This window comes from Panthera leo, chromosome A3 (genome assembly GCF_018350215.1).
Source record: "Panthera leo isolate Ple1 chromosome A3, P.leo_Ple1_pat1.1, whole genome shotgun sequence".
NCBI classification, from domain to species: Eukaryota; Metazoa; Chordata; class Mammalia; order Carnivora; family Felidae; genus Panthera; species Panthera leo.
The window spans coordinates 25,966,149-25,981,902 of record NC_056681.1 but is presented as its reverse complement, the minus strand read 5'-3'; the positions used below and the strand labels follow the sequence as shown (position 1 = coordinate 25,981,902).

General features: G+C 53.2%; 1 protein-coding gene across 7 annotated transcripts in view; it reads left to right on the top strand.

The window, feature by feature from the left end:
- Positions 1 to 15,754, top strand: part of EFCAB8 (EF-hand calcium binding domain 8) — a 70,099-nt gene that overhangs the window by 17,940 nt on the left and 36,405 nt on the right. For all 7 annotated transcript variants that reach the window (XM_042931253.1, XM_042931252.1, XM_042931255.1 and 4 more), the window contains 6 exons: positions 2,292 to 2,427; positions 5,172 to 5,277; positions 5,496 to 5,580; positions 6,120 to 6,244; positions 8,912 to 8,985; positions 12,167 to 12,297. In XM_042931253.1, the coding sequence (XP_042787187.1) occupies positions 2,292 to 2,427; positions 5,172 to 5,277; positions 5,496 to 5,580; positions 6,120 to 6,244; positions 8,912 to 8,985; positions 12,167 to 12,297 (657 nt within the window). The remainder of the gene's footprint in view (positions 1 to 2,291; positions 2,428 to 5,171; positions 5,278 to 5,495; positions 5,581 to 6,119; positions 6,245 to 8,911; positions 8,986 to 12,166; positions 12,298 to 15,754) is intronic.

Below are 15,754 nucleotides of genomic sequence, written 5' to 3'. Positions count from 1 at the left end.
CCCTGCTGTGAGTGCCCCTCCCTAGATCCCCGAGCCACTCTCTGTGGGACTACCAAGGGTCTGGCACTGGGCTCATTTCAGCCCCTCAACCCTGCAGGCGAGCCTGAGCATGAAGGTAGGTGATGTGTCCCCACTTTACAGACAAGGTAACAAAGGTTCAGAGAGGTCGAAGGACAGTGATGGGGTTGCTGTGTTCGGCCTTCCCTGTCCCTGCAGCATACGCTACTCCTCCTGCTTCCCCCTACCCTGCAGCCCAGTGGGTCAGGGCACAGATGGCTCACAGGGCAGGGAGTAAAAGCCATCATAGGAGACTGCTCCTGGAGGCCACACCAGGCCTCCAGAACGGGCCACTGGTCACTCCTGGAGCATGTGGCTGTGTCCATGCCTTGACTTCCTCGACCCTGCCTGCTTGCTCCTTCTGGCTCCTGTACACTGTGCCCTCTGGACCTTCACCTCATCTTTCTGTGCCATGGCCCTGTCTGCCCCCTCCTCTCTGAACTCCCCAAGAACGAGGAGCCCTCCAGTGGCTCTGGCCAATGGCCCAGGCCTCTTCCCATAACCCACCTTGGGTTTGCACACCTCCTGCCTCGTGTCGGTGGCCAGGGCCAGGGATCTGGGTCCTGTGGTCCAACGCTTGGTGATATGCATTTGTGGCCTGCTTAGGAGGGGCTGTGGTCCTCAGGGGACTGCCCCCGGAGCAGGTCGTGGGGAAGACCATGAACCAGAGGCAGTCTCTGCCCTGGAGCACCTGGAGATTCAGAAGGATGGTAATGAAAACCACGAACGGGCAACTAAAAAAATTTTGGTCAAAATGTAATTGAGGAAGAGTCAGCAAATATGAATAATGAAGGATTTTATAACCATATGTTTTGACCTAAAACTTTGCTAGAGACAGCCAAACCTTCAAGGATCTTTGTTTCCTTGGGGCATTTAGATTCCCAAGGTGCTTAAAGGGCCAGAACCAAAAACGTCAAGAAGTCTGTCCCTATTTTCCCCTATTTATTTGTTCCCAGAGAGTATTTCCAGCTTGACAGAGAAAATAGCCAAATCATATTTAGTTATTTTCATGAAAAAGTCACCTTAAAAGTTGGCTCCCCTTTCCTCAGCCTGGACCAAGCTTACCAAACGCCCGTCTCCTGGGTGCTGGCCTCATGGGATAACGCCTCCCGAGGGCTCCCCTCCCTTCTCATGGCTCTCACCTGTTGCATCTACCCCTCAGAGTCTCGTGGGCCTGATGCCAGAGGTGGCACTGGAAGTGATGGAGGGCAGACTGGGCAGAGCTGGGGGCTGCGGGTGGGAGAGAAAAGAGCCATGTCCAGACACACCATTGCCCTCTCTTCTGCTGAGAATGTTTTGAGGTAGAATTTCAGTGTGGGTTCGCCTTCAGCCACAGGTCACACGGTGTCCACAGCAACCTTTTTGGAAAGACTCTGGCCGGAGTAGGGATCGAGGTGCCTACGTTCTAGTTGAAGCTCTGCCCATAGCCAGGACATAACTCCAGGAAAATGCTTATCCCTGGGTCCCTGTGAGGTGAGGTGACATTTCCTGCCCTGCTGGGGCCTGGAGGCATGGGAGCACCAGGAGTGTGTGCTGAGCCATGTCCAGAAGTCAAAATGGCGGTGCCCTTTAGTAGCCAGACAGCCAGCTTAGCCAACTTGGGGCAGGACAGAAGGCATTGGAAGGCATGACTGTAGCTTGCTGGGAAGGCTTCATGGTGGCTACCTGAGTCCCGGCCTGCCGCAGGAGCTGTTTGCTGTGCTCAGCACATGGCCTTGGAGATGAGGATTTGGGTATGTGGGGCTCTATTGGATATGTTGTCCCCTCATCCACTTCTATCTCATGCTTGGCTTATATTCCCTTCTCTACCCTGAGATGCCGAAAACTGTTATTTTGAAGGTTTCAGTCACAATCCCCCCTCCACTCACCACCCGTAGACTCTTTTTCTTATAAAGGAAGGTTTGCAAAAGACCTCTGTTCTCTGCCTTCTGACCCCATCCCATCACGAGGAAGCCAGCTGGTTGTTTGAAAGGAGAGCCCACTGCTTGTGGAGCCCTATCTCATACCAGCGGCCTACTTGGGTCATTTTCTTTCGGCCATGGCTGATAATGGTAGAAGCCCGCCCAGCAGAGCCCCACCTCTGGAGGAGCCAGCTTGAGTTTCTTGGTGGTGTGTGTGTGTGTGTGTGTGTGTGTGTGTGTGTGTGTGTGTGTGTGTCTTGCTTTGCCCTTCCTCCTCTGTGCTTTTCATTCTGTTTTTGTTTGGGTCCTTCTCTGTCCTGTCACCTTCCACAGGAACCATGGATGTGAGATTGTGAAGGTGCAGATTTTAATCCAGCAGTTCAAGAAGATTGGGCATCTCCTGACTGTCACCAAGGACGGGATCTTGCAGATCTGGTCTGAGACCTTCTCGCTGATTAACTCCTTTAGGGTGAGGGGGACCCACACGTGGAGCACACACAGGGTGGTCGGAGAGCCTTTGCCTTTGTACCCCAATAATGAAGGTGACCTGGGCCCAGAGTGGGCTCATTTGGGGGTTCACAGTCTAAGCAGCCTGCACGTGGAGTCACTGCTCCTGGGGCCAGGCTCTGCTTCACGTGGGACTGCGACCCTCGCATTTCTCTTCTGTAAGCAGGACTGCATCTGGATGTCCATTCGACTTGGATGTCCAACAGACAGACACCTCACACCCAGTCTGTCCAAATAGAATGTCACTGTAGCTCTCCCTGGCCACCAGGCTTACTTCTCCTGTGCTTCATCTCAGTGAATGGTGTTGCTATCTACCAAGGTTCCCGTGTTAGCAGTCAGCTACCTTTCCTTTCCCTGTCATGTCCCCTCTGTCACCAAGTGTTACTGACTCAAATACTTTACCTGGACCAGGCAGGAAATCGCAGTGGTTGTGTGGGCTCTGGAGTCCAACTTAGAACCTGACTGTACCACCTTCCAGCTCTGTGACCGTGGACACTTCGTAGATAGCTCCCTGTGCCTCAGTTTCCTCATCTGCCAAGTGGGGTCACAGTTACCCCCTCAGGCTGCTGGGAGGATTTAATGACTTAATACACATACGGTCCTCAGAGTAGGGCAAGGCACACAGCAAGTGCCGACAAATACAAGCTGACCTCGTCACTGTCTGTGCTGTCAGCTCCTGGCTGAGGGCAGCGAGTGAGAAAACACTCAGGAAAGCTGGCTGTGTACTTAGTGTTGCCAGGCCAGTCCAGAATCCTCTAGCAAATGAGGAAGGCGCAGCTCTCCCGAGAAGAAAGGCTTACTGAGAACGTTGCCGGCAGCATGAAGGCTTTCCTAAGCCCGTGAAAGAGCAGAGTGTTTCACAGGTGCCTTAGGGGTCGTCCCTTGGGGCTGGAGGGTTCTGGAGACAGCTGAGGTCTGTGGAGGTCAAGTGACTCTTGAATACTGGGTAGCTCAGGACCAGGGGTGACTCACACCCGAGTTCCTGAGGCTGGGGTTTCTGGCACCTTCCACCCTTTTTCTCTGTGTGTTTATTTTGTTGTGTGTGAGAGGGCACATTATAGCCTGAGCTCCTGGTTGTGGCTGCTACTCGGTCACCTCAGCATCCTTCAGAGGCCAAGTCTGGGAGGGATGAGGAGGGCAGAGGGAGGCTCCCCGGAAGGCCCAGCATTCCTCTTTGAGGGGCTGCTCGGGAAAGTAGATGTTGGCAAGACTGATCCACTAAGCACCATCTGTGAAACCCACTGCATGCCATCCATGGTCATGTAGATGGAAAGCCCTGGAGTTTGGGGTGGGAGGGGGGGCTGGGCTTTACTTCCCAGCTGTTCGACTTTGGGCAAGTCACTGGAACTCCCTAGGGCTCGGGGTTTCTCGAAGGAACGTGGAGGTGATGGGCATTCCATCTGTTGCGTGTGGGTTAGAGGCCCCAGGGGCCTGGCCCCCTGTCCTCACTGCCCAGCCGCCAGCAGGGACCTCTCTGCTCTTGGTGTCTCTGAGTTGTGATGGAACAGTCCACTTCTTGCCCCTGCCTTCGCCATCCCTTCTGCACAGCCACCTAGAGGAGCTGCCTTAATTCTCCGCCCTCCCTTCTGTTTCAGTCTGTACTGCTGTCTGCTTTCTCCAGTCCAGAGTTTGTGGCCTTCTTACAGGGAGCAAACTACAAATGCCTTAGCTGACCACCCCTAAGTCATCTCTCATCCTCCCTGACCCTGAGCATGTCAGGCCGGCCTCCTCTTTTCTCTGGACTCCAAAGCCCCTTTCTGTGGACATGACTTTGTGTGTGGTGTCCCGTACCTCGAGGGCCCGCTCGAATTCCGTCTGCCTGAGTGTTACGTGAGGCTGGCACCTCACAGCCCGGCTGGGTGATTTCTTGTCAATAAGCCACTTGAGCCGGGGACATCTGCAGATGGTAAACAAAGTGCAGACAGAACAAACAAGCAACAACTAATACAATGTCACATGTTTGTTATATCTCAATAAAACTGGGGTGGGGGACAGAGCCAGACCTGCAGAGGGGCAGTCAGTGGAAAGTCATTCTCCCACACCCGAATTCTCTCCTGGAGGCAACCGCTGTGACCAGTTTTGGGGCACTCTTCACGGTTAGCCTGTACATGCACCCTCCGCACCCCTTTCTTTTTAAATTTACGCATGGTAACACATGATAGTGCTCCTTTCCCCCTTGCCTTTTCATTTGCTAATAGATCCTGGACACTCTTCTGTATGGCGTGTGCACAGTCCCCTTCTTTGTAATGTCTGGGTGGTGTCCTGTGGTGTGGATTTGTATCCGCTCTCCTTTCCAAGTGGTCTGTGGCCTGTTGCTATCACAGCGGTGTGGCGGGGCCTGCCCTCACACACGCTTCTCTGTGAGTACGTGTGAACACATCTGCAGATGTGTCCTGGAAATAGATCCCGGGATCACGAGTCATGCACAGTTAAAACTCTGAGGAAGCTTGTCAAGTGGCTCTAGAAAGGGGTTGTGAGGATGGGTGTTCTTTAAGCCCATTTCGCAGATGTGGAAACTGAGGCTCGGGCTAGGGAACTTGTCCAAGGCCCTATCAGTAGCTGGTAGGAGTGCTGGGCTCCAAACCAGCTCTGCTGCCCCCTCCAGGGCCTCGGGTGGCGGGAGAGGGTTCACGGGACCCTGCGCCTTGGTGCGCTCTGCCAGGCAAGCCTCCCCAGCTCAGTCGCCTCTGCTCTTCCCCTGGCCAGCTTAACCAGATCCAGCAGCCCCACCACCAGCAGATGTGGGTCATCGACATGGTCTGTCTCCACAACATGAACCTGATAGCGATTGCATCTACCGACCAGAAGATAGGTGAGTCCCTGACGGCGCCCCAGGCCTGCCGTCAGCCGTTGGAAGGCGTGCGTCTGTGCTTGGGGACCCGTCACCGGGCCAACTGTGGGCGTGGGTTAGAGCCCTCTGGGGGTGCTGTGGCTGGTAAGCAGAGGCTGTGTGTCGTCCCCAGAGGCCCCCGAGGCCTGGGACGTGGGCCTGGGCTCCATGCATGCCCTCCCCCTCCGTCTCTCCCCCAGAGTTCTTTGATATCAGCAACCACAACTGTGCCCGGGCCTTCACCTTCACTGATCTGGACAGTTGTGTCCTGACCATAGACTACTGGTGAGTCTCGGGGGGAGACAGGTGCAGTCTTGGCAGGAGCTGCATCACTCGGTGCAGTTGGGACTCCCAGAAAGCCTCTCTGGAAACAGCCCTGGAACGATTCCCACCCTGTGTGCCTGTGTCCTCCTCGCCAAGCTGCCCCGCTTTGGGGGTTACTCAGTAGTCTGCCCCTCTTCCTCCCACTGCCCGACCAAGTCAGCCATCGAACCCTGGCAGGGGCTTGTCCCGCCATGACTGAGGGCTCTGGGAATGCCGTGGTCCATCCGCAGGATGGTGAACTGGTAACAAGCAGCTGGAGGACCAGGGATTCGTTTGTTTTAGCATTCAAAAAAAATTACTGATTTCTTTTGGCCCCAGTTCACCGGTGATCCGGGTCTGGGCGGCTGGGCCCATGTTTGTCAGCCATTGAGGGCAAAGCTGGCAAGTCGTGTGGGAACTGCCCCTCGCTCCCAGGTGCAGGGAGGCTGATGGGGGCCGGGAAGGTGGAGGCTTGCAGCCCTGCGCCCAGCCCCGCCTCTTCTGTCTCCACCTTCCCTCAGGTCTGACTGTCACAGAGGTGTGTTCTGCTATGGGGACACCAAAGGCAATGTCATCGTCTTCACCTCCAGCAATGTGACCCACGGGCTGTTCAACCCCCGAATCCTCCCCAGGACCTCCAAATGGGGTAGCTAAGATGCTGGGGAATGTGCGGGTGGGGAGATGGCCCTTCCTCCCAGCTCAGGAGCCTCTGGTTACTTCAGCTCAGCTGAGGAGTACACCTGTAGGCTCAGCTCAGAGTGGCCCGTGGGACGTGGGGTGAGGAGGTGACCGCAAGAGCCAGAGGGGGCTGAGAAGCGGGGCAATCTCTCTGAAGGTGGGAGGTTGCACAGGTGAAGGTGGAGGGGAGAGGCTTCCGGACCCACCTCATCCCAGCAAGGACCAACCTGTGCCAGCTGTGTGACCCTGTGGAAGTCACTCACCCCTCCCGGGTCTTGGGATGCCAGCACTAACTTTCTCCAAGGTCGTGAGGAGGGTTCTGCTCTCAGCTGGGAGCCGCCTTTGGTGGGGGGGTGGGGGTGGGGCAGGAGGGCTGCCCTGGAGGTGGGCTCAGTGGGGCCTGGGGGAAAGCCTGGCTCAGCATGGCCATAAACCTGAATAAGCACAGTGACACTTACTGTGCATTTGCGTGCCGAGTAGTTTGGGCACATCGCCTCCTATGGCCCTCCCCCTGCCCATGGCCAGCAGGGAGCTGCTGCTGTTACAGCCCATGAAGAGAGGAGGAATGGAGGTTCGGGGGGTGAAGGACTTGTGTAGGCCCCACAGGGTAAGTGTCCCGAAGCAGGCAGTCTGCCCGAGTCTGCACCTTAACCCCTTGCTGGGCTATACCCTAAACTCACTAAACACTGAAGGACGCTGTTCAGGGCTGTTCTGCCAGGGGCACTAGGGCCCAAGGCTCTGGGGCCTGGGACTATCAGGGACGCGCCTGAACTGGACCCTGTCCAGGATCAAGCCCTCGCTCGGTGCATGGTGTCAGGCCTCCAGTCTGCTTCATATCCATCTAGAGGAGGCCCCGGGCCACCAGGGGCACCAGCCCATGGGGACACTGACTCCCCTTCCATCCAGGACACCAGAGCAGTCCCTAGGGCTTCCAGTCAGAGTTTCTGAGCCGGACGCCCTGCAAGGGCTCCCCGGCCTTGGTGACCCACTCCCCCCACTGGCCGGATGGAAGATAGATCCCGCCCTGGATACAGCAGTGGGCTGGCACCCTCCTATATCCTTGCCTCATCAGCCTCTGCTCCTGGTGCCTGCCCTGCCCGGCCGTGGTCACATTGTGGCACCCTGGGAAATGGCGTGGGAGGTTGTGGTAGTCGTGGAGCTGTGCTAAATGGGAGATCGGAGTGGGTACGGATGAAGCTGGAGTGTAGGATAGGAGTCCTTCCATGCCACACGCTGCCTGAAGGCTGGGGAGGAACATGAAGGTGGGCTCACCCGTGTGTTGACTTGGGAGGAGTTGGACAGACCAGCTCTGTGTGAGCTGGAACCAGTTGCTTGACCTCTCTGTACCTCAGTTCCCTTTAAAACAGGGATGAGCATACTCAATTCATGGCTTTCCTATAAGGTGGGAGGAGGGCATATGGGGTGAGGTGCACAGTAAGGACAGGGGGACTCCCTCCCCTGACCTCCTGGGGCTCTCCCAGCCTCGTGGTCGAGGCAGACACTAGAAGTGAGGCCCCTGGCTAAGCTTCCGCCTTCCCGTGCCTGCCCCACTTCTGCAACACTCCACCCCTTGGGACTTCCTTTTCAAGCTTCCTCCTGCCCTTGCAAGATGGGGCTGGTGACTCTGCAGCATAAAATGCTTGGCATAAGCCGCCAGGTCCCCTTCTCTCCCAGAAACCTGGGAGTTTCTCTCAGACTTGAGCCCAGATTGTCCCAGTCTTTGGGACCCACCTCCTTAAAGCCTGCTCTACAGGGAGACGCGTGCTTGTCCCATCACTGCTAGCCCCATCTGCCTGCACCCGGGGCCTTTCCTTGGAGGCTCCCAGGCCGCCGGCTGGCTGTGGGAGGTTGCGGGGGTGCCAGGAGACCCTGAACGCCGCCATGAGGGCCAGGCTGTGCTCAGTGTGATCGCTCCAGGCACACTTGCTGGGTGCCCCCCTTGGAACTTGTGTTTGCAAGACAAGGCGGGGCATGTAGTTTGAAGCATGATGGTAGACTTCCAAATGATCCTTTTCAGAATGAATAGAGCCTGGGGTCTCAATTTGTTCTCCACTCCAGCAAACTTGGAGCTCCCTAAATGAGAATCACCTTGGGGGCCGCCTGCTGCGGCTCAGTCGGTTGAACGTCCGACTCTTGATTTCGGCTCAGGTCATGATCTCACAGTTCAGTTCGTGAGATTGGGCCCGCATCAGGTAGCATGGAGCCTGCTTGGGATTCTCCCCTTCCCTCTCTCTCTGCCCCTCCCTCACTTGCGCATTCTCTCTCTCTCTCAAAATAAATAAACTTTAAAACATAAATGAATATGTAAAAACTAAAAAAAAAAAAAGAGAGAGAGAATCACCTCATTTAGATTGCAGCATGTGGGGAGAGGGAGAAGGCCCGAGATGTGGGGCCAGCTCTGTGAGCCCTGGCATAGGGCTCTGGGCAACAGTGTCTACCTGCCTGTGTCTGTGTTCTGTGTCGAGTTCATCCCACTGAACTCACCAGGACACGGTAAGGCTGGAATGAGCATTTGGATAGAAAAGTTTTGAGACATACAGGAGTGGCAAACCAACTCGAGGTGTCCTCTGGGGTTTTTGCTGGTCTGGCAAGGTGGGGAGCTGGTGATGTGGACCTCGGTTTTCTCTCCTACCAGATCACTGGACCAACATTTCCGCACGGAAGCTCCTAAATGAAAAGTCCCCTTTGTACAGAAGTTACTGGCTGAAAGTAAGTCGTCGCTTTCCTTGGCCTGTTACCATGGTGATTATCTGTACCCATGTGCCACTCAAAAATGGATTCGCCCACTGGGTTCAGTCTTAAGCCTTGAGGCTTGGTCACTGGGAGGACGAAGGCAGCTGTCGGGTCCTGCAGCTCTCTGTGCAGAGAACGTAGGTGTCCCCAGTGTGGCTTGTCTCTCTCGCCACCTCCAGTGCTCAAGCCTGGTCCTGGCAGATACCGCCTCTCTCCTGGATGGCTGCAGTGGCTTCTAGCTGTTTCCACCTTCCTTTCTCCATGCAGTGCTTTACTCCATTCAGCAGCCAGAGGAATTATGAGCTAGAACCAGCCATGTCACTCCTTTGCTCAAAATCCCCCAGTAGGCGCCTAGGTTAAGCGTCCGACTTCAGCTCAGGTCATGATCTCACCGTTCCTGAGTTCGAGCCCCGCGTCAGGCTCTGTGCTGACAGCTCAGAGCCTGGAGCCTGCTTCAGATTCTGTGTCTCCCTCTCTCTCTGCCCCCTCCCCTGCTCGCGCTCTGTCCCTTTCTCTCTCTCTCTCAAAAATAAATAAGAAAACATTTAAAAAGTTTAAAAAAAAACATTAAAAAAATAATCCCCCATCGCTTCTCATCACGTTCAAACAGAATCTCAAGTGCTTACCATGACCATCAGGACACAAGGTGACCTGGCCCCTGCCTGCCCCCCATCTTGCTTTCTACCTTTCTTTTTCCCATTTACTCAGCCCCAGAGACACAGGCAATCCTGCTGTTATCTGAACACGCCAAGCCTTTTCCCGCCTCAGGGCCTTGCCATGCTCTATCCCTCAGGCTGCTGGGTTCTCCCTTAGGTCCCTGTTTGCTCCTTTCTCTTCTCCCTTCAGGGCTCTAACCAGCCAGCCCGGAACAGCCCTGCTGCCTGCCTCTGCCCTTGGCCCTTCCCGCTGCAGCATTGATACGATTCTGACACCAACTGCAATGTGTTTTTCCCAAACCACCGTGCAATTCTCAGACATCAGCTGGGCAGCCTACAATTCTCTACCTGGAGATAGCATCAGACCCTACAGGTTAAGGGCCAGTCCCACGAGACCGCCCTCCACTTCAGAGGCCACTTACAAGCTCAGGTCACCTGTGTTTCTGACCCGCTGGTTATAAATCAGAGCTTCCCTTCACTCTCTGGGTTTGATTAAATGGCTAGAGTGGCTCACGGGACTTGGAGAGACATTTTACTTACTAGAGCACCGCTTTATTAGAAAAGGATACAATTTAGGAATAGCGAGATTGAAGAGATGCGGAGGGCAAGGTGTGGGGAACGGGGGCCTGGGGCTTCTCTGCCATCTCTGGGCACAAGCCTCACCCCACACCTCCACATGTTCACCAGCCCAGAAGCTCTCTGAGCCCTGTCCTTTTGGGGTTTTTTTGGAGTTTAATCACATAGGTATGATTGATCACATCATTGCCACTGACGACCAATTCATCCTCCAGCTCCTCTCCTCTCCCCAGGGGCCAGGGGGGTGGGGCTGAAAGTTCCAACCCTCCCATCTCCTGCTTGGTTTCCCTGGCAACCAGTCCCCATCCTCAAGGGCTTTCCAAAAGTCATCTCATTAATGTAAACTCAAGTGTGGTTGACACGGGTTTGTTATGAGTAGGAACACTTTCTTACCACTTAGGAAGTTCCGAGGGATTTAGGAGTTCTGTGCCAGAAATGGGCATGAAGACCAAATATATACTTCTTTTTTTAAAAATGTAGGGGTGCCTGGGTGGCTCAGTCGGTTGAGCGGCCGACTTCAGCTCAGGTCATGATCTCTCGGTCAGTGAGTTCGAGCCCCGCGTCGGGCTCTGTGCTGACAGCTCAGAGCCTGGAGCCTGTTTCAGATTCTGTGTCTCCCTCTCTCTGACCCTCCCCCGTTCATGCTCTGTCTCTCTCTGTCTCAAAAATAAATAAACGTTAAAAAAAAATTTTTTTTTAAATTTATTTATTTTTGAGAGAGAGCGTGCAATTGAGGGGCAGAGAGAGGGAGAAAGAATCCCATGAGGTGCAGAGGGAGAGGGAGAGGGAGAGGGAGAGAGAGAGAGAGAGAGAGAGAGAGAGAGAAAATCCCATGAGGTGCAGAGGGAGAGGGAGAGAGAGTGCGGAGCCGGAGCAGGGCTTGAGCTCACCCAGTGCGAGGCTCAAACTCACGAACAGTGAGATCATGACTGTAGTCGGATGTTTAACCGACTGAGCCACCCAGGCGCCCCCAAATGCATATTTATTACAAATCACGGTATCACAGCTTACCACCTTCCAACTTTGTATTGTCCACCCATTCGTTTCTCATCCTGTTAACCCTCTCGGGATTGATAGCTCCTAAGGACAGGCACTTGGCCTGTTGTCCTGTCTCCAGTGCCTAAAAGGGCTGGGCCTTAGTGGGCTCCCAGTACATTTGTTGAACAGATAAACGAATGAATGAATGAATCTGACACTAGGGGCAGACTGAGTTGTGTGGTCCCAGGCTCCTAAATGCTTCTTTTCTGGCAGGTTGGATCCCTCAGGCCCTGGGACCCTATCAGGGAGAGTCACCCACAAATACTGTCTTTTCTGTCTTCTGTGGGAGTCTCATCTTGGGCTTGGTTTTCTGTCCCAGTTGTTGAGTGTGCCACATTCTGTCTGGTGCCCTGGATTTGGCACCTTCGCCATGATAGATGCTCAGTGAGGCAGCATATGCAAAACCTAGCCCAGTGCCCGCAGCCCCCTCCATGTTGTCCTGAAGAGGGAGGTCCCCAATGCGGAGGCCAAGCACAGGGCCGACCCGCAGAGCCAAAGCTAGAGAATTCTGAGCCTGTGCCATCAAGGCTGCCCCCTGGATTGTGGGTCTCAGCCTTTCGTTGCCTAACTTGCACCAGATAACATTCCCACGGGGAAGCATCCAAGGCTCCCTGTGGATAAGAGGGACTGAGGGCTTGGCTGACTCCAATCCGTTCTCTCTCCTGCGTGGGATGCGGTGACAGTGATGTCACATGGGCCTGACCTTGCCTGTCCTCTAACTTATAAATTTGGGTGCTTTTCACCTGTCTCACTGACCAAGTGATGCCACAGGACTAGGCTGGGATCCTGGGGCCATGTTGCTGTGTCAGAGCTGTGATCACTAGAGGGTATTAGACGTGGTGACTTCCTGGCCCTTCCAGCCCCTACCACTGCCACTCTCTTTCTAGGCTCTTCATCCCAACTGGTGCCAGCAGGTCAAGTTCATCCCCCAGCTGAACATGGTGGCCTCCTGCTCAGCCATTGAGAAGTCTTCTCTGGTGCTGACCTTATTGCCGTCCAAAGGTCTAGAGAGCCCCAAGTAAGGAGCATCTCTCTCCAGGCTGGGGCGGTGGGGCTGGGAGGGGGTGGTGTGATGGTGCCTCGAGGGTCTAGCTTCGCCTCAGCCACATGTGGCCATCCCTGCTGAGAGTGGGCCCGCCCCTAGGATGGTGGCATCCCGCGGATCTTGCTGGGTCTGAGGAAGCAGCACGTGTCCTGTGGGCCAACAGTGGGGTATGGCAGTTAGCAGTTGGGCTCTACCGTGTATTATTTTTTAAATTAAGATGTAACTGACATATGACATTATGTTAGTTTCGGGTGTACCACAGAATGATTTGGTATTTGTATATATCGGGAAACGATCACCACAATTAGCGCACAGTTACAATTGTTTTTCCCGCTACAAGAACTTTTATGGAGTCTGGTTTCACTGTCAGCAGCAAAAACGTAATAGGTTTCTTTTATCCACCAGTTTATACACAACACTCAGCGCAGAAGCTGGCACATAGTGTGAGCAGGTGGCAGGAAAATATTTTCTCAATGAAGGAGTGACTGTGAGTTGCTTTACCTCGTGCTCCTCACTCGGTGCCCCCGTCCGTAGAAGGCGGTGATGGCCCCTCTTCTTTCCCTTAGTCTTAGTCTAAGTCTCGAGGCTTAGTGGAATGACTGCTGTTGGTGGTATATGGTCATTGATTGGCAGCACTCACCCTTTGGAGATGGTTCTAATCTAGTTCCTTTGTTCTAAGTTCCTCTACCCCAGAGTCAATTCTTTTCTTTTCTTTCTTTTCTTTTTTTTTTTCCTTTTCCTTTTCCTTTCCTCTGCCCCTCCCTTCCTTCCTTTTCTCTTCTCCCTGCCTTCCTCTATTCCTTCCCTCCTCTATTCCCTCCCTTCCCTTTCTTTTTTCTTTCTTTCTTTCTTTCTTTCTTTCTTTCTTTCTTTCTTTCTCTTTCTTTCTTTCTTTCTTTCTTTCTTTCTCTTTCCTTCTTTACTTCTTCCTTCTTTCCTCCCTTCCTTCCTTTTCTCTTCTCCCTCCCTCCCTCTATTCCTTCCCTCCTCTATTCCCTCCCTTCCCTTTCTTTCTTTCTTTCTTTCTTTCTTTCTTTCTTTCTTTCCTTCCTTCCTTCCTTCCTTTTCTCTTCTCCCTCCCTCCCTCTATTCCTTCCCTCCTCTATTCCCTCCCTTCCTTTTCTTTTTCTTTCTTTCTTTCTTTCTTTCTTTCTTTCTTTCTTTCTCTTTCTTTCTTTCTTTCTTTCTTTCTTTCTTTTTCTTTCTTTCTTTCTTTCTTTCTTTCTTTCTTTCTTTCTTTCTTTCTTTCTTTCTCCTTCCTTCCTTCCTTCCTTCCTTCCTTCCTTCCTTCCTTCCTTCCTTCTTTCACAATAGTGATTAGTCACACAAGTCTATGTACCTATGTGTCCCTGTAAAAAAGTAAAAACATTATAAATAAAGCTGCAATCCTATCCTTGCTCAGTCCCCACTGTCTCACTCTGCTCTCAAATGTCTCACCTCGGGGCGCCTGGGTGGCGCAGTCGGTTAAGCGTCCGACTTCAGCCAGGTCACGATCTCGCGGTCCGTGAGTTCGAGCCCCGCGTCAGGCTCTGGGCTGATGGCTCGGAGCCTGGAGCCTGTTTCCGATTCTGTGTCTCCCTCTCTCTCTGCCCCTCCCCCGTTCATGCTCTGTCTCTCTCTGTCCCAAAAATGAATAAAAAAAAAACGTTGAAAAAAAAAAAAAATTAAAAAAAAAAAAAAAAATGTCTCACCTCTATCATTTTCGTGTGTACCTCTCACTGTGCATTTCGCAGTAGGTTTTTTTTTCCCCTGAGGGTTTTTTTTCCCCCTCTTGCCTCTGCTGTTTTCTTCCTGCTGCACGTCTTTACTCCTTGGACCCTTCAGGTCTGTGACATTTTGCTCCTGCGCAGGTGGAACCATGAAGGGCAGCCCCGTCTCCCTGGGGGGAGTAGCAGGAGATTCAAGGCCTGTGTTGGGGGGAGCAGCTGGGTGAGGCACAGCAGGAAGATGGAGGGCCATTTAGGCCCCATCTCTGTCCCTTCCTGTCCTCGTTGTTTGCCAGAGGGAAATTCAATCCTGGGGTGGTAAGGCTAATTTAATCTGAACTCCTCATTCTATAGATTGGAAACTTGAGACTCAGGGGGAGGAAGTGATTTGTCTTGGAGCTGACGTCTGAGCGGGGGACGTGTTCCAGGCCTCACTGTATGTCCAGTGTCCTGTTAACCAGAGTACTCTGTGCACATCCCCACCCGAGCCCTGGAGCTAACTGCTGCTTGGGGGAGGGGGCCTCGGAGAAGGCTGATGTGGTGGGGAAGTTTCGGTCTTGGCTTCCGTGCTTGGAGTGGGGCAGTGTGGTGGGGTTCCACTTGGAGCTGTTTTCCAGCAGAGGCTCATCTTTGCTTTGATGGAAGTATTACCTCATGCCTGTGATATGTGTTTCATTCAGCTTCTTATTTTATTGGGTCTAAATGGCAGGTGGATATCACAGGATTACCTCATCCTGGCCATGAAGGCATCCGTGGTCTGTCCGTGCTGCCTCCCTAATCTCACCCCTTCTACCTTCCCACTCCAGCTACACGGGGACCCCTTGTGGTTCAGCCGTTCCCTGTCCCCGGGGCCTTTGAATTGCTTCTCTCTGCCTGGTATACCCTTGTTTTTTTGTTGTTGTTGTTGTTGTTTTTAAGTTTATTTATTTTTGAGAGAGACAGAGTGAATGGGGGAGGGGCAGAAAGAGAGGGAGAGAGAGAATCTCAAGCAGGCTCCACACTGTCAGCACGGAGCCCGATGTGGGGCTGGAACTCACCAACCATGAGATCATGACCTGAACGGAAACCAAGAGTCAGACACGTAACTGACTGAGCCACCCAGGCGCCCCGCCCTTGTTTTTTGTTGTGTGTTGTTTTTGTTTTTTTTAACATTTCATTACTAAAAATTCCAAACACACACCAAAGTGGAGAAAATAGTATAATGCTTTAATATCACTAGTACCTAGTCCAAGTTAATCTTCCCCCATTTGTCTCAAACGTGTCTTTTTACAATTATTTGGAAAGAGATATAAACAAGTTTCTAGATCTTGAGCACAGGAACGGTGAGGTCTGATGCATACCAGCATCCTTTGGGCCGCTCTGTTGCAAGTGAAGTGAGCAGGCGTGGAGATGGGGACTCCAGTGGCGACGCCATTGTAATAATTCAGCTACATGGTGATGGCCTGGAATCAGGCTATGGGGAGGAGACAGAGAGATCTGAGATGTATTTTGGGGGCTGGTTGGAGAATGTATTTATACACAAACCTGCCCCTGTGCTTCTGGTTGTCTGCATGCAGTACACATGTCAGCCAGCAGGTGGCACCATTGACTGCTTGCTGGTCTTGAGTTCCAGGCGAGGACCTCTTGGGGCGTGGCCTCCGCAGGTGGGGTCTGGCGCTGTCACCCCAAACTCTGCCTCTAAGTCAATAGTACCCAAAGCAATATACACATTCAATGCAATCCCA